Source organism: Nematostella vectensis, chromosome 4, assembly GCF_932526225.1.
Source record: "Nematostella vectensis chromosome 4, jaNemVect1.1, whole genome shotgun sequence".
NCBI lineage: Eukaryota > Metazoa > Cnidaria > Anthozoa > Actiniaria > Edwardsiidae > Nematostella > Nematostella vectensis.
In genome coordinates this window covers 2,001,703-2,018,856 of record NC_064037.1, presented here as the reverse complement: position 1 = coordinate 2,018,856, position 17,154 = coordinate 2,001,703, and the positions used below count along the sequence as shown (strand labels likewise).

At 43.4% G+C, this 17,154-nt stretch overlaps 2 protein-coding genes and 2 long non-coding RNA genes across 6 annotated transcripts in view; 2 read left to right on the top strand and 2 right to left on the bottom strand.

The window, feature by feature from the left end:
* Nucleotides 1-30: 30 nt before the first annotated feature.
* On the top strand, nucleotides 31-14,338 carry LOC116616170 (cytosolic carboxypeptidase-like protein 5). 2 transcript variants are annotated; one of them, XM_048726411.1, is made up of 14 exons: nucleotides 31-889; nucleotides 1,719-2,063; nucleotides 2,334-3,364; nucleotides 3,587-3,722; nucleotides 4,106-4,290; nucleotides 4,751-4,899; nucleotides 5,244-5,425; nucleotides 5,671-5,718; nucleotides 7,334-7,422; nucleotides 7,780-7,937; nucleotides 8,244-8,301; nucleotides 11,174-11,279; nucleotides 12,604-12,693; nucleotides 12,964-14,338. In XM_048726411.1, exons 1-14 carry the CDS (start codon nucleotides 518-520, stop codon nucleotides 12,973-12,975), a joined length of 2,961 nt encoding a protein of 986 aa, XP_048582368.1. In that variant the 5' UTR covers nucleotides 31-517; the 3' UTR covers nucleotides 12,976-14,338. The 2 variants fall into 2 exon arrangements, with proteins under 2 accessions (XP_048582368.1, XP_032234013.2); XM_032378122.2 differs by having other exon boundaries at nucleotides 12,604-14,338.
* On the bottom strand, nucleotides 4,095-12,605 carry LOC116616173. 2 transcript variants are annotated; one of them, XR_007307533.1, is made up of 5 exons: nucleotides 11,200-12,605; nucleotides 9,872-9,928; nucleotides 8,544-8,788; nucleotides 7,762-7,865; nucleotides 4,095-4,884 (listed from the first exon to the last, which is right to left on the bottom strand). It is a non-coding gene; the product is annotated as an uncharacterized LOC116616173 (long non-coding RNA). The 2 variants fall into 2 exon arrangements; XR_007307534.1 differs by lacking the exon at nucleotides 9,872-9,928.
* On the top strand, nucleotides 8,695-10,642 carry LOC125561842. The gene is made up of 2 exons (XR_007307535.1): nucleotides 8,695-8,805; nucleotides 9,308-10,642. It is a non-coding gene; the product is annotated as an uncharacterized LOC125561842 (long non-coding RNA).
* Nucleotides 14,339-14,423: 85 nt separating the features above from the next.
* Nucleotides 14,424-17,154, bottom strand: part of LOC116616171 (uncharacterized protein ZK643.6) — a gene marked incomplete in the record, with an annotated part of 5,208 nt that continues 2,477 nt past the window's right edge. The window contains 3 exon segments of the mRNA XM_048726417.1: nucleotides 14,424-14,502; nucleotides 14,697-14,829; nucleotides 16,761-16,844. Of these exon segments, the coding sequence (XP_048582374.1) occupies nucleotides 14,705-14,829; nucleotides 16,761-16,844 (209 nt within the window).

Genomic DNA, 17,154 nt, shown 5'->3' with positions numbered 1-17,154 from the left:
TTCCCACAGATTTTTAGTTATCAAGCTTGCAAAGGGGGGATAGGTTTTTGGATCGGCGGATTTCGCCAAAACGTATAAAAAAAATAGGCAGATTATAATACGCAAAATACTTCTTTTTTCGTGGTCTGCATTATGCTAGTGTATGCCGTTGTGAAGGGTTCAAAATAATGAAAAAGATCCCTCCTCCCATAGAAAAAAGCGAAATCCACCTAACCCTTGCACCAAACACTAGAACATACCACATTTCCAGAGATTTGTCTTTTTTTATTTCCCTTCTGGCGTATCTGGGTATAGATAACTCCTCAATTTCTCACGTTATTGTCTTCCAAGGAAAAGTTGTCTTTGGGATTCCTGTGGAATGTGAAACGCTGAAGGTCTGGATCCTTAGCAACAAACCGTTGATGAAAATGGCGGCTGGTATCCTTATTTTGGCGTCTGTTATAGAAAAAACACCATAGCAAAACTCAAACGTAGGGCTCTCTGCACTGCCTAGATCAAGGCAAAGGCAGCAACAGCCATGGAAGAAAGAATTGGTTCTCTTACATTTTTCTCTAATTTCGATTCAGGAAATTTGGCAAAAGTTGAACGAGTGAAACATGATGATGAATCAAGTGATAAGGAAGACAACAATAGCGCATCATTTCCCGTCCCCGATTACGAATTCAACGCGTGGACCTGGCCTGATGCTGTCGGAACGGAGTATGAGAACCTTAACAGAACTTGGTTTTATTTCGGAGTCAAAGGAGGCGTCCCCGGCCGCGTTTTGAAGATTAATATGATGAATTTAAATCGACAAGGGAAGCTTTATAATCAGGGAATGAGCCCGTTTGTCAAAGTTGTGCCGGGAAAAGGAAAGTGGGAAAGAATCCGAGACAGGCCGACATTTGAGGTAAATATCTCAGGTATAACATTGTTCCTGGAGCTACTGCAGAATACCCGTCCACAAAGAATTAACAATGAGACTTCACACCTCGATTTCTATAGAACGAGCCAGTAAATACAAGGAAAATGCAAATAGTGGTGGACGGGTATTCTGCAGTTTCGCCTTGTTCCTAGCTCAGGTGGTAACACTAATACGAGAGGCTCGATTTTTACTTGATTACCATCAATTTCTAAAGGGCATTGTTAGTTCAACACGATTGTTTACAACAAGCCAAATAACCCCCTGGCTTCATCATTAGGGGGTCAGTTTCCATTGTTTTGAAAACACCAATTACTCGCTATTTATATATGATGCCAGGATTCAAGTTTAGGTATTCAACTAAGTGGCTTATACTGTAAAACACACCTACAGTCAGAAATCTATTTGGCCGCATTACAGGCCCCTACCCAGGGGGGGGGGGGGGGGGGGGGGTGCAGGGGATGCAAACTCACCCACCCACAAAAGAAAGTCAAAAGTCCACTTTTGGTTCTCAATAAACTTGCTATTGGTAGACAAAACTAAAAATCATAAGCTAAAACACTCTGATATGTAGCCAAATCCGACAATAAACAATAAACGTCCCGTGGAAATACTGCAAAGGCATAAAATCCCTTTTTGTTCTTTCAGAGGTGGTTAGATTTTTATCAGAGAACTCCCCCCTCCCCCTCCCCCCTGGAAAAGTTAGGTCCACTTTTTCAGATTTCGCACCCCCCCCCCCCCCCCCAAGAAAAATCCTGGGTACGGGCCTGCATTATTTGTATCCTATAATGATTCTAATAATAATTTCTGTTTTCAGACTGTGGAAGGTCAGTTCCGCTTGTCTTTCACCTATCGCTTTCCAGACCAAAGAAACTCAGTTCATTATTTCGCATTCTGTTATCCCTACTCATACGCCGAGCTCCAAAGTAGACTAGAGAGCTTGGATAAGACCTACTCACTATGTAAACAGCTCACCCCAGAGTCACCCAAGACCTCAATATACTATCACTGCGAGCTACTATGCAAGTCTCTGGATGAGTTAAGGGTTGATCTTATTACATTGACTTCATGCAAAGGGATGTTGAATGAACGAGAAGAGCGGCTTAAATCTCTTTTTCCAGATGAAAATACACCAAGGCCACACAAGTTTAAAGGGAAGAAGGTATTGTATTCAGTTTATGTCATTTGCCCATACCATGTTTTGGTGCCTTATACTATATGTATGTCATATGACCTGTGCTATTATCTCATTTTCTAAATTATGTTCTGATTGCATTTTTGAAAAGTTATGCAAAATTGTCATGAACTTACTACTATTTTTTTAATTTTAGTTTTGCTTGCATTTTCTAAACCTTATGCATACTTTAAATGATTGGATCAATACAATGCAGTAAAATTGTCATGCACTCACTAATTTTTTATTCCTTTACAGGTGTTCTTTCTCAGTGCAAGAGTACATCCCGGTGAGACCCCATCTAGTTTTGTCTTTGAAGGTTTTCTAGATTTCCTGTTACGCACAGATGACCCTCGTGCCGCTGCTCTTAGAGATCAGTACATCTTCAAAATGATACCAATGCTTAACCCTGATGGAGTGAAGCGGGGACATTACCGCACAGACCCCAGGGGTGTAAACCTCAACAGGGTTTACCTAGACCCTGATCCCACCCTGCACCCTTCAATATTTGCCGCTAGATCAGTTATCTTGTACCATCACAACTCTAATGGAAACCCACCTCCAAGCTGTACCTGTGGTACAACAAATGGCAACACTGAGAGTCCAGTTATTGAGGAGAAAACCGTTGCTTGTGTGGGGGAATGTGATGATGTTATGGTAGAAAGGTTGCCCCCAGATGGGATGGAAAGCACACAAAATGGTGCGGCATTTGATCCTGCTGATATTGCAGAAATAAATGGGTCTGGGACACATGTAAAGAGTGAGACTTTGAGGACATCTGGAGATGGTGATGATAAAGATTCTATAGAAACAAACAATCCTGCTAACAACTCCAAAGTTGATGGCAAAGAAGATTTATCTGAAGAAGCTAAAAAATTGGGTGAATTATCTATAGAAGAGAGCAAAAAAGAAATGAATGATAATGATATGAAGTCAGAGTCAACAGATGGTGGAATCCTCACTCATGATTCAGAAAGCAAGATTTGCATGGCATGCACAACATCGCCAAGTGAAGAGCAAAAAGAAGGCAAACTAATGTACTATGTAGATCTACATGGACACGCCTCTAAAAGAGGGTGCTTCATTTATGCCAACTTTATGGAGAATGAGGAGAATTATGTCAACACAATACTGTACCCCAAATTAGTGTCCATGAACTCAGCTAACTTTGATTTTACCGGCTGTGTATTTACTGAGAAGAATATGTATAGTAAGGACAAGAGAGATGGTATGTCTAAAGAGGGAAGCGGCCGTGTTGGCATCTACAAGGCCACATCTATTATCCACAGGCAAGTTATGGCTTGATTTGGATTAGCCAGCCTAAAATAGCATTGTTCCTAGTAAGTACTTCAATTGAATTTTCCCTTTCCACTGGGTCCCACACTTTGAGAGCTTGCAGAGTACTAGTTGGATTTTGGATTTAACACTTCACAATATCAATTGTAGCTTTCTGCTCCATGTAAACTAATAGATATACGGATTTTGCTTTTAAAAGTTGTTTGTCTCAACAGTTATACATTGGAATGTAACTACAACAGTGGTCGCATGTTGAATGCTGTCCCGCCTGCCACCTGTGATAGTGGCAGGGCCACGCCACCGCCTCCCCCAGGCTTCCCTCCTAAATTCACCACAGAGATCTATGAGGAGGTATGCTCTCTCACTAGATCCATCGTCAAGTGGCAGTGTGGGTTAGTTGCTGCATGGGGCTGCTCACTCCTCTTTTCCGTGTGCACCAACCCACTGCCAGGCTGTAGACCGACAATTTCCAGTCCTGTTAAATCCTGATTAAACAGTCACTTTTATAATACCACAACTTTGTACATTTATTTCACTTTTTGTGCTGTATTGCATTGCAAGAAGTAATAAATAAATATTACAAAATGTTGGGATATACAACACTTTAGGAGAAAATTGATGCAAAAAAAATACAGAAAAATATTATTTTATATAATATTTTCTGTTAAATATGTTATAAAAATTTCACTGTTGTGCCTTTTTCTGAGTAGTTATTATTTGTTGTTTACATAAAGGTGGGTAGAGCATTGGCCATCGCTGCGCTAGATATGAATAACACCAACCCCTGGTCCCGCTTGCCTATGAGTGAGTTTGGCTCAGTGGAGGGGGTAAGAAACTGGGTACGGCGGTTCATCAAAAGTGCCAAGAATGCTCCGTCATTCCCTAAACGACTCAACAGGGCAGTAGCTAAAACATCCAGGTATATACAGAGACAATGATATCACCAGAAACATCCAGGTATATTACAAAAACATCCAGTTATACACAGATGCAATGATATCACCAGAAACATCCAGGTATATACCGAGACAATGATATCACCAGAAACATCCAGGTATATTACAAAAACATCCAGGTATACACAGATGCAATGATATCACCAGAAACATCCAGGTATATTACAAAAACATCCAGGTATAAACAGATGCAATGATATCACCAGAAACATCCAGGTATATTACAAAAACATCCAGGTATACACAGATGCAATGATATCACTAGAAACATCCACAGGTATATACCGAGACAATGATATCACCAGAAACATCCAAGGTATATACCGAGACAATGATATCACCTAGAAACATCAGTTATATACAGAGACAATTCACCTAGATTTTTTAACAACTGGATTACTTTTGTATGGCTTATGTCCTTAGTATTGTTGCCGGAGCGACAGCCACAACCCGACAGAAGATTGGCTTGAAGAGCTCCTCTTCCAGTGATGTGACTAGTGATGGCTTGTCTCCTGCTGCTCAGAAGATCACAGAGCGGATGACTCAGGGAATTAACGCTAGAAAAGAAGCTGGTTAGTACCTCATTAAACATCCCAAAGTCTGGTCTTTCGAAAAGACCGGCTAGAGGTGTATTTCAAGGCAGAGGCCCTTAAAGATGGTGTAACTTTCCCCGAGAGGAAGTCAAGAGGCCCGCTGTTATTTCCCCGAGAGGTAGTCAAGAGGCCCGCTGTAATTTCCCCGAGAGGTAGTCAAGACGCACGTGAACACACAGGGACATGACTGAAGATTGGGGTATCGGTGAACCAGTACCAACACTAGTTCTTTGTCCAACAAGTCGAGCTTAAGGTCTTTAAAGACCTTAGAATTATTCATGAACGCCTGTTTGTAAAATATATCATCTTGTTATGTTTCGCAGCCAAAAAGAGTGACGACCTAAAGCCTCCCAAGCGCGTCCAGGCACTTTCAGTACCGCGACGTTTCTCCCAGCCTGCTAAATCCTCACAAAGTGCAACCTCCACCGAGAGTAACTCCTCGACAAGCGGAGGTGCATTGTCTGACTCGCACACCGTAAATAATGTCACAACAATCAGAAGCCAAGTAAGTGTCGTGCGCAGCGTGCACCTTTTGCCCCAGGCTTTCCCGTGTATCTGTCTACCTGCATGTTTTTTTTTTGTCTTTTTCATTACTAGCATATCCTGTCTGTTTGCCTGCGTCTCTTTGTGTATCTGCAAATATTTTCTATTTCCTTTTCTTCTTTTCTTTTTATTCTATGCATACCTTTTTGCCCATTATTTGGCTTCCCGTGAAATATTTACAGCCATGGCGCTAATTGTTTTTCTCAGTTGATCAAAAAAGACCAGACTAGAGTGTCAATGGAGCTACCAAAAACGGTACAGTAAGACTTATCTTTATCCTTCTTCCTAGACCCCTTTACAGTACGGTACAGTAAGACTTATCTTTATCCTCCTTCCTAGACCCCTTTACAGTACAGTACAGTACAGTAAGACTTATCATTATCCTCCTTCCTAGACCCCTTTACAGTATGGTACAGAAAGACTCATCTTTGTCCTCCTTCCTAGACCCCTTTACAGTACAGTACAGTAAGACTTATCTTTATCCTCCTTAGACCCCTTTACAGTACAGTACAGCAAGACTTATCTTTATCCTCCTTCCTAGACCCCTTTACAGTACGGTACAGTAAGACTTATCTTTATCCTCCTTCCTAGACCCCTTTACAGTACGGTACAGTACAGTAAGACTTATCCTTATCCTCCTTCCTAGACCACTTTACAGTACGGTACAGTAAGACTTATCTTTATCCTCCTTCCTAGACCCCTTTACAGTACGGTACAGTAAGACTTATCTTTATCCTCCTTCCTAGACCCCTTTACAGTACGGTACAGTACAGTAAGACTTATCTTTATCCTCCTTCCTAGACCCCTTTACAGTACAGTACAGCAAGACTTATCTTTATCCTCCTTCCTAGACCCCTTTACAGTACGGTACAGTAAGACTTATCTTTATCCTCCTTCCTAGACCCCTTTACAGTACGGTACAGTACAGTAAGACTTATCTTTATCCTCCTTCCTAGACCCCTTTACAGTACGGTACAGTAAGACTTATCTTTATCCTCCTTCCTAGACCCCTTTACAGTACGGTACAGTAAGACTTATCTTTATCCTCCTTCCTAGACCCCTTTACAGTACGGTACAGTAAGACTTATCTTTATCCTCCTTCCTAGACCCCTTTACAGTACGGTACAGTAAGACTTATCTTTATCCTCCTTCCTAGACCCCTTTACAGTACGGTACAGTAAGACTTATCTTTATCCTCCTTCCTAGACCCCTTTACAGTACGGTACAGTAAGACTTATCTTTATCCTCCTTCCTAGACCCCTTTACAGTACGGTACAGTAAGACTTATCTTTATCCTCCTTAGACCCCTTTACAGTACAGTACAGCAAGACTTATCTTTATCCTCCTTCCTAGAAATTTAGACCCCTTTCTTCGAGCACAAAAATTTTTCAAGAAACCTGTGTTTAGAAAAGTAAAATGAACGCAACCCTGTGTCACTTTCTAGAACCCTCCCCCCCCTCCCCTACCTCAACTCGAAGCACTTGTCACTTAATCTGTTCTATGTATCGCCAGATTGATCGCGGTGTTAGATATCGTGAACCCCACATCAGGCACACGTCCTACATTTGACTCCTCAGCTCCCGAAAATTCTTGTGCAAAATAGTTTGTCAAAAAATGTTTGCATCTTTCTGTACCGCTTTTATATTTCTCGGGCCCGAAAAATTCCGAAAAGGTTAGAATTCCTAACTATAAAGAAAATGTTCCTTTTTCAAATGAACGTTTTGTGGTAAAGAATGTATTGTAAATTATACCTTAACTCGAGAGGCGCGGGAAATTTCCAATGTTCTGAGAAACTTGCCCCTTGTGAGAAACACATATTTTGGTTTTGTGTTTATCGTAGAGGGAGTATGATAAATTGATGTCATTCTAGGGCCCATCATTGCGTGTCCCGCGGGCGAACCCGCCAGCCCTCGCGACGTGCATGAAAGCGCTCTCCTGCCCTGCTGATATACGCCTTGGGTGAGTCTTAAAGAGCCAAACAAATAACGTGCAGTCTACAATTTATGTGATAACCTAGTAACAGTGGTGATATGTTTCGTGGATCAAATAATATCACACCTTGGATAAGTATGTAGATCATCCCGGCGCGGGTGTGTTTGGTTATAGTTGACTAATAGGCCATTCCAGCTACAAAGCTTGTGCGTGCATTACCATTGAAACCTACCTCAACTACCAGCAGCGCGCACCAAGGTGAGATACTATAGGTCGAGTGCGCACATGCTTATAGCTGCAATGGCCAATTGGTTATAAACATTCTTGGATTAGGAAAAATGTGCAATTCTGAGTTGATAAGCTTACCTTTGTGTGTGATTTTAGCGGTAGCACTGCAGAGATCCATAGCCACTTGGCCGAGTTCCCGTTGCGTAAAATGGCGGCCACGCGACGAACTGGAGGCAGTAGCGCTAGTGACGAGGACAAGAAGAAAAAAGGCACCAAGGTCATGAGGAAAAACGGACGGAAGAAAAGCCTATCAGGTCAGATGGAGCTCAAAGCTCGTGATTTAATGAAACAGCTCACATTTTCGTCACCCAGAATCTTAGCTCAGTCGGCGGTGCACACTTCACAGATTTAGTACACGTTTAACCGCCCTTCTGCCTTTCGTCATGAATTCGTATGTGGTAAATTTTATTTTCAGCCCGAAACAATTTTGTTACAAAAATCATCCAAAGAGGGGGACGCTCTCACCTCCCCCCCCCCCCCCTCCTTCTTCCCCTTCCCCCTGGAGCACCTCTCCTGGCGCCGCCGCCACTTATACGCCCATCGGAATTCTTTCTCCACAGATCGTCCGATCACCGATAGCTCATACCTCATACCTACGCCATCCAAGCCGTCAGCAAGGTATAACGACAATGCTATGTACAAGCAAATTGTTCGGCTCTAATCATTCAGGATGACGTCAGGATGACGTCACGGCGGTGCCATGGGCACTGGGCCCGCGTCCCTCCCTCCCCCAAATATTTGCTGTGGGCAAGCGCAGCGAGCATTAATTTCGACAGGGTTGGACTTGCTAAACATGTACATACATACTTCCCGAGTCTTTACACTTGCTTGTATATGTGCATCTACGTTGACGAGCTTACCTGCTTACATGCAGTTTATGCCCAAATGCCACGCATGCGCAGCACGATTATAATGGAAACGAGAGCCGATTTGGATGGTTTGGATAGCACAATCAGAATGCCTTGGGCGTGTGACTCGTGAGACAGCCATGGTCAGCCTGTGCAATGGCCGCTGGAAACCTGGAGCAAACACGTGCGATTCGCTTTGCACACTGTTTTCTTTCGTTCCAAGCTTGCTGGATTACAAAAGGTTTTTCGTAGATATTCTGGAAAAAACTTGTTGGTAAGTAGAATGAAACTATTTAATTGTGTTTGCAAAAGCTATCAGAGCGTCAAAAGTGTGTTGTTTGCTGACATTGTAAGCTTTACCGAGCGGATGAAGCGAGTTTTGTACCGACTATCGAGTACACTTGTCTGTTTGTTTGCAAGTTCAAGTGCAAAGATTTATACAACGACGTTTAGCAAAGAACAAAGACCCCCATCGCGGGTAGTCAATTCAACCCACTGCCTTAATACGGCAGGTTTATGAACTAGCACAACACAATTTTTGAAGCTCCCCCTGTAGAGGACCCCACTTTTTGGAGAACACTGACCCTTGAATTCCACCATACATTGACTGGCCCACCCCAGAATTTCACCGTGCATTGACCACCCACCCCAGAATTCCAGAGTTCCTTAACAGAGGAAGTGCAGATAAGAGTGTAGATTGCCCAAATCAACAAGCAAGGGTTGATATAATTAATATGCTTATTTAGGATTTCGCTGAAACATCATTTACCTTCTAGAAACTCAAGCGTGGAGAGAGACGATGGGTGTGCAAGTATGGAAAAACCTCAAGGAACAGATAATGCATGTGCAATTTCAAACCTTTGTAACGATACCTTTTCCAAAAAAGCCTCAAGTCAAAATCAAGGGAGAAATCATTCGATACATCCATAATGTATCCCCAGTACATAAAAATGAAAAGTACTTTGTCTTAATATTCAACAAAAGGATAAGATAGTCAAAGGGGTTTGCTTTTTACCACCTAAAATGAAGCGCTTCTTGGAATTTGATACAAATCGATCTCCAGTCATCCTGAAGAAGTGCCGCAAGGACACAAAGTCAAATACGGAGGATTATCTCATGAGAGAAGATGTAATGATAGATCACTTTCCTGAGATAGACTTCCAAAGGTCAGAAATGCCTAAAACAATCAACATTTCTGCCCTCAACACATTGTGCGCTGGACAAATGGTCACACTCAAAGCCAAAGTTAGATACCTTTATCCACCAAAGGAAATTGGCTCGGAAGGCAAACAACTGCAAAATGCCCGTTTGGTAGACCCATCAGGAATGGTGAAACTCACCTTGTGGAAGCCGTTTCTGAATACTTTGAAAGAAGCAACACTTATGACTTTTGCAACCTGAAGTTATACAAAAACAAGTACAGCTCAAATGAACTAGCACTATCCACGGTTTCCAAAACCAATATCAAAGGAGTAGAGGCGTTTGAGGGAGCTTTGCCTGTGACTCAACAGCCCAAAGACATAACTACTGGGGAGATGGCAGCCTACCTATATTGCATAAGTTGCAACAAGAAAATAGAGGGCAATCAAGGGATTATTTAGTTTCCAAATTGCCATACCAGACAAAAGCAAACTAGATGCCCTAATCACTGGTATTCACAAGTTTTTTTCCAAATCAGTGGTCCCATCAAGAAAAAGAACACCCTAACGATGTTTGAAGACACTCTAAAGCAAGCAGTAGCAGTTTCAGGAGAAAACGAAAACCACGAACGGAACCAGACGGTCCTAGCAAGAGAAACATTCTACTAAACTTGCCTGAAGTTTCCATAACATACAACTTGCAGAGCAACGTTGTCTCAAGTATTGCAGCTAGTATTCCACAGCAAAAGTGAACACTAATTATAGCCAAGTTATGATATATATTGATGACTAGGACAACATATATTCCAGGAATTGACTTTTAAAAGTCAGAAAAGTATTGTTTTATGTTACATGAGATAATCAGCATGTTACCGGACAGTAAAGCCATGTTATTTATATATATACTTTAAATAAACAAGTGAAAAAAATCCTCATTCTCCAGTTATTTCTCTTCATCTGTATATCCAAAAATATAATTAACTGAATGTAATTTCTTCTACACACGAGTAAAAGCAGCAGCGTTTGCTCCTCACAGCATCCCACTTCTCCATGAGAACTTCTAGTTTTAAAAGTTATAAGGAAATGACCTGGAGGGGCGTGGCTGGGTTCCCCCTCCAATAGTTTTAAAAATTATAAGGAAATGACCTGGAGGGGCGTGGCAGGGTTCCCCCTCCAATAGTTTTAAAAATTATAAGGAAATGACCTGGAGGGGCGTGGCAGGGTTCCCCCTCCAATAGTTTTAAAAATTATAAGGAAATGACCTGGAGGGGCGTGGCAGGGTTCCCCCTCCAATAGTTTTAAAAATTATAAGGAAATGGCCTGGAGGGGCGTGGCAGGGTTCCCCCTCCAATATTTTCTTTTTGTTTCTGCATTGCCCCCCCCTTGACATCGACCGCCCTTGAACAAATCCAATACAAGCCTTACATATATTCCATATATGACTCCCGTCATCTAATGCTACTCTATACTTTTCCGCAATGTGTAACGTGTTTTTATTTTTAGGGGTAGCGAGCAAGTGGTCAACCTACCCTTGCGCAAGTTGTCCGATGTGCGAAAGAAATCGGGAGGACGACCTCTCCTGCAGAGATCCAACTCCAACAACACGACGGTAAGTAGGTTTTTCGTAATCACGATAGCCAGTAAGTGAGAAATAATCCTTGCAGAGATCCAACTCCAACAAAACGACGGTGAGTAGGTATTTCGTAATCACGATTATTAGCCAGTAAGTGAGAAATAATCCTTGCAGAGATCCAACTCCAACAAAACAACGGTAAGTATTTCGTAATCACGATAGCCAGTAAGTGAAGAATAATCCTTGCAGAGATCCAACTCCAACAAAACGACGGTAAGTAGGTATTTCGTAATCACGATTATTAGCCAGTAAGTGAGAAATAATCCTTGCAGAGATCCAACTCCAACAAAACAACGGTAAGTATTTCGTAATCACGATAGCCAGTAAGTGAAGAATAATCCTTGCAGAGATCCAACTCCAACAAAACGACGGTAAGTAGGTATTTCGTAATCACGATTATTAGCCAGTAAGTGAGAAATAATCCTTGCAGAGATCCAACTCCAACAAAACTACGGTGAGTAGGTATTTCGTAATCACGATTATTAGCCAGTAAGTGAGAAATAATCCTTGCAGAGATCCAACTCCAACAAAACGACGGTAAGTAGGTATTTCGTAATCACGATTATTAGCCAGTAAGTGAGAAATAATCCTTGCAGAGATCCAACTCCAACAAAACGACGGTGAGTAGGTATTTCGTAATCACGATTATTAGCCAGTAAGTGAGAAATAATCCTTGCAGAGATCCAACTCCAACAAAACTACGGTGAGTAGGTATTTCGTAATCACGATAGCCAGTAAGTGAGAAATAATCCTTGCAGAGATCCAACTCCAACAAAACTACGGTGAGTAGGTATTTCGTAATCACGATTATTAGCCAGTAAGTGAGAAATAATCCTTGCAGAGATCCAACTCCAACAAAACGACGGTAAGTAGGTATTTCGTAATCACGATTATTAGCCAGTAAGTGAGAAATAATCCTTGCAGAGATCCAACTCCAACAAAACGACGGTGAGTAGGTATTTCGTAATCACGATTATTAGCCAGTAAGTGAGAAATAATCCTTGCAGAGATCCAACTCCAACAAAACTACGGTGAGTAGGTATTTCGTAATCACGATAGCCAGTAGGTGAGGAATAATTCTTGCGTTAGGTTTGATGCACGTTTTTTGTTTTTTGTTTTTTTTGTTTTCGGATATGGACTTTGCAAGATATCAGATACGTAATTCCAATCGCCACTTTGTTAACCTGTTAGCCCTGTCATGTAAAGCCCCGTGCACACCGCGTCAACACGGTCAGCATCGCTAACCAAGTCTCACCTTCGCAGCAACTTCCTGCTTATTATGTTGACATCTCGTTTGCAGATTAAACACCCCAGCGTAGCGTGCGAGGTGATCGACATCACGGAACTTCCGCGTACGTCACACAACGCCAGTCCTGCTGTCGCCTACTGGGTGGACACGTGATTAGCCCTGTCACACAACGCCAGTCCTGCTGTCGCATACTGGGTGGACACGTGATTTGCCTTGTCACGCAACGCCAGTCCTGCTGTCGCCTACTGGGTGGACACGTGATTAGCTATGTCATGCAACGCCAGTCCTGCTGTCGCCTACTGGGTGGATACGTGATTAGCCCTGTCATGCAACGCCAGTCCTGCTGTCACTTACTGGGTGGACACGTGATTAGCCCTGTCATGCAACGCCAGTCCTGCTGTCGCCTACTGGGTGGACACGTGATTAGCCCTGTCACACAACGCCAGTCCTGCTGTCGCATACTAGGTGGACACGTGATTAGCTATGTCACACAACGTCAGTCCTGCTGTCGCCTACTGGGTGGACACGTGATTAGACCTGTCACACAATGCCAGTCCTGCTGTTGCATACTGGGTGGACACGTGATTAGCTATGTCACACAACGCCAGTCCTAGCTGTGTGGACATGTGACGCTTCCTGTGATCTGGTATTCTTTCACACCAGGAAAGCACGTGAATTATCGTATGTTTTGACAGATCGTGTGTTTTGCGGGAACAAGTCCTTTTTGGTTTTCTCCTCTTTTCGTGTGCAAAGATGACATTTCTATTTTGGCCATAGTAACTGAATGATTCTTTGGAATAGTGAAAATAGCCAAATATTCATTTATGTAGGGTTGTTTAGAGGGGTCAGGCGTTTCAGCGATTTGTGTCTTAAGTATACAGATTTTATAGAACAGATTGAAAATCTACGTATAGAATTACACAGATAATATATAGTATGTCAAGAGTATTTATTTTTTTAGGTGTCAATAGGTTGTTTCAGCGCCGGATTGTCTCGAAAAGGCGCCGCAACTGTAATTTATTCCGTCAGCCTTTCGTTAAGCTCAAAAACTATCTATATAGAACCCACAAGTGGCATAGTGCCAATATAAAGGGCTTAATCAAGATGCTATCCTCTTGCAGTCTCAGTCTCCTTTTATATGTTAGCTAGGATTAGTCTCAGTCTCCTTTTATATGTTAGCTAGGATTAGTCTCAGTCTCCTTTTATATGTTAGCTAGGATTAGTCTCAGTCTCCTTTTATGTTAGCTAGGATTAGTCTCAGTCTCCTTTTATATGTTAGCTAGGATTAGTCTCAGTCTCCTTTTATATGTTAGCTAGGATTATTCTCAGTCTCCTTTTATATGTTAGCTAGGATTAGTCTCAGTCTCCTTTTATATGTTAGCTAGGATTAGTCTCAGTCTCCTTTTATATGTTAGCTAGGATTAGTCTCAGTCTCCTTTTATATGTTAGCTAGGATTAGTCTCAGTCTCCTTTTATATGTTATCTAGGATTAGTCTCAGTCTCCTTTTATATGTTAGCTAGGATTAGTCTCAGTCTCCTTTTATATGTTAGCTAGGATTAGTCTCAGTCTCCTTTTATATGTTAGCTAGGATTAGTCTCAGTCTCCTTTTATATGTTAGCTAGGATTAGTCTCAGTCTCCTTTAATATGTTAGCTAGGATTAGGGGAGTACCATAACCTCTCCCTACCCTCCCCCTGTCGGGTACTGTGAAGGGCGGCGCTTATTCGGGTGAAGACGGTTTACATTTGTTTGAATAAAAAGAATTGCAGTATATATTTTATGCTAACATCTGGCTTATTGTCTTTTTATAAAACTTGTGCATTGATGCTATTTGCTAAGAGAATTCCTAAAAAGAGAATGGATTACTCAAAGGAGTTAAATGCATTTTATTTAGCAGCATTATACATTTTGAAACTGCCTTGTCTTTTTGCTTGTGGACTCGGTCTCGCCCTAAAAAAAGGGAAAAACAGTCAATGTTATAAACAACAGTTAATATTCCCGCGCTGCCATTTTCCACTTGAGGATGGAATCCATCCCTCGCTGTGGTTAATAGCATTACAAGGGTACAGGCTGTAGCATTACAAGGGTACCATTCCTTCCCATATGCCCTCGTACTCTCCCTACCCATGATACCCTCTTGCTACCTTGCTATTCAAGCACCACAGATGCCACAGGTCTTAGGACAGTATTTCTCCATAAAATCTCGTCGGTAGAACTGCCCCGTGATGCAGCTGTAGCTAAACTGTCTGCAGGTGTGAGGGTATTTATCGCTGCATCCTAGAATACGAGAAAAGGGACTCAGCAAAACATCAGTCTACATTTGAACATGCAATGGTATTTTGCAAAACAAAATTCAAAATAGCCATAATCGAAGTCAGAAATTTAATTAACAATAATTTGAATTACAATAACTCAATTAATAACAAGTTACTTCAGGTAATTAGCCGATGGAAATGGATGCTTTTTGTGATTCAGGCAAAGCAGGGATATCAATAGCGGCGTGATCTTCCTCTTTTTAACCATGGCAAAATGTCTTTGTTAATTTACTCGGTAAAAACAGAAAAGTTATAGGTACACTCAAAATAAAATGCTGCATAAAGTTGTTTTAGGGAATCACTTTTCAGTCATCCGTGGTTATTGTATTTGAAGGTTACACAAAGCCACATCTGCTCCAAAGAGGGATATCGTATTTAAGGCGTACCCAAGGGTTAATACTGGGTCTACTTACGGGCACATCCGCGGTGATTCTGTCTGGGTCTACTTACGGGGGCATCCGCGGTGATTCGGTCTGGGTCTACTTACGGGAGCATCCGCGGTGATTCGGTCTTGGTCTACTTACGGGAGCATCCGCGGTGATTCGGTCTGGGTCTACTTACGGGGGCATCCGCGGTGATTCGGTCTGGGTCTACTTACGGGAGCATCCGCGGTGATTCGATCTGGGTCTACTTACGGGAGCATCCGCGGTGATTCGGTCTTGGTCTACTTACGGGAGCATCCGCGGTGATTCGGTCTGGGTCTACTTACGGGGACATCCGCGGTGATTCGGTCTGGGTCTACTTACGGGGGCATCTGCGGTGATTCAGTCTTGGTCTACTTACGGGAGCATCCGCGGTGATTCGGTCTGGGTCTACTTACGGGGGCATCCGCGGTGATTCAGTCTTGGTCTACTTACGGGAGCATCCGCGGTGATTCGATCTGGGTCTACTTACGGGAGCATCCGCGGTGATTCAGTCTGGGTCTACTTACGGGGGCATCCGCGGTGATTCGGTCTGGGTCTACTTACGGGGGCATCCGCGGTGATTCGGTCTGGGTCGACTTACGGGGGCATCCGCGGTGATTCAGTCTGGGTCTACTTACGGGGGCATCCGCGGTGATTCGGTCTGGGTCTACTTACGGGAGCATCCGCGGTGATTCGGTCTGGGTCTACTTACGGGAGCATCCGCGGTGATTCGGTCTGGGTCTACTTACGGGAGCATCCGCTGTGATTCAGTCTGGGTCTACATACGGGGGCATCCGCGGTGATTCGGTCTGGGTCTACTTACGGGGGCATCCGCGGTGATTCGGTCTGGGTCTACTTACGGGGGCATCCGCGGTGATTCGGTCTGGGTCTACTTACGGGAGCATCCGCGGTGATTCGGTCTGGGTCTACTTACGGGGGCATCTGCGGTGATTCGGTCTGGGTCTACTTACGGGAGCATCCGCGGTGATTCGGTCTGGGTCTACTTACGGGAACATCCGCGGTGATTCAGTCTGGGTCTACTTACGTGCGCATCCGCGGTGATTCGGTCTGGGTCTACTTACGGGGGCATCCGCGGTGATTCGGTCTGGGTCTACTTACGGGAGCATCCGCGGTGATTCGGTCTGGGCCTACTTACGGGGGCATCTGCGGTGATTCGGTCTGGGTCTACTTACGGGAGCATCCGCGGTGATTCGGTCTGGGTCTACTTACGGGAGCATCCGCGGTGATTCAGTCTGGGTCTACTTACGGGGGCATCCGCGGTGATTCGGTCTGGGTCTACTTACGGGGGCATCCGCGGTGATTCGGTCTGGGTCGACTTACGGGGGCATCCGCGGTGATTCAGTCTGGGTCTACTTACGGGGGCATCCGCGGTGATTCGGTCTGGGTCTACTTACGGGAGCATCCGCGGTGATTCGGTCTGGGTCTACTTACGGGAGCATCCGCGGTGATTCGGTCTGGGTCTACTTACGGGGGCATCCGCGGCTAGTCGCAGGCTGGCCATCCCAGCAGCACTTAAATGGAACCTTGCAAGCCTTGGTCGGGCTTGGGGCCTCTGTTTTTGTAATGATACAAGTAACAGTTAGTAATAGAAGTCGTTTGCGTTGGTGAATATTGTATACCTAAATACCAGTCCTAGTTATAGTCTCTTTTAGGTATAACTAGAAAGACCACAGACTAGCCGCAGAAAAGGTTCTGTATAGTCGTGGTGGAATCAGATCAACTCAAGGTAGAAGTGGGTGTGTTTGTGTGGAAATCAGAGTGGTGCTGCTGGTGTTCGAGTATCGTCGGAACAAAAGAGTCAATCAATCAATAAATACACTTATTTTTTATAAGAACCTTTTTATAAGAACGTCCAGGCTGAG

What these genes read in the sequence shown, in the direction of transcription:
- LOC116616170 (XM_048726411.1), top strand. Translation starts at nt 518, where the DNA reads ATGGAAGAAAGAATTGGTTCTCTTACATTTTTCTCTAATTTCGATTCA. An exon ending in ACAAGTTTAAAGGGAAGAAG is followed by an intron (nt 2,064 to 2,333) that starts GTATTGTATTCA and finishes ATTCCTTTACAG; the next exon opens with GTGTTCTTTCTCAGTGCAAG. An exon ending in CCACAGAGATCTATGAGGAG is followed by an intron (nt 3,723 to 4,105) that starts GTATGCTCTCTC and finishes GTTTACATAAAG; the next exon opens with GTGGGTAGAGCATTGGCCAT.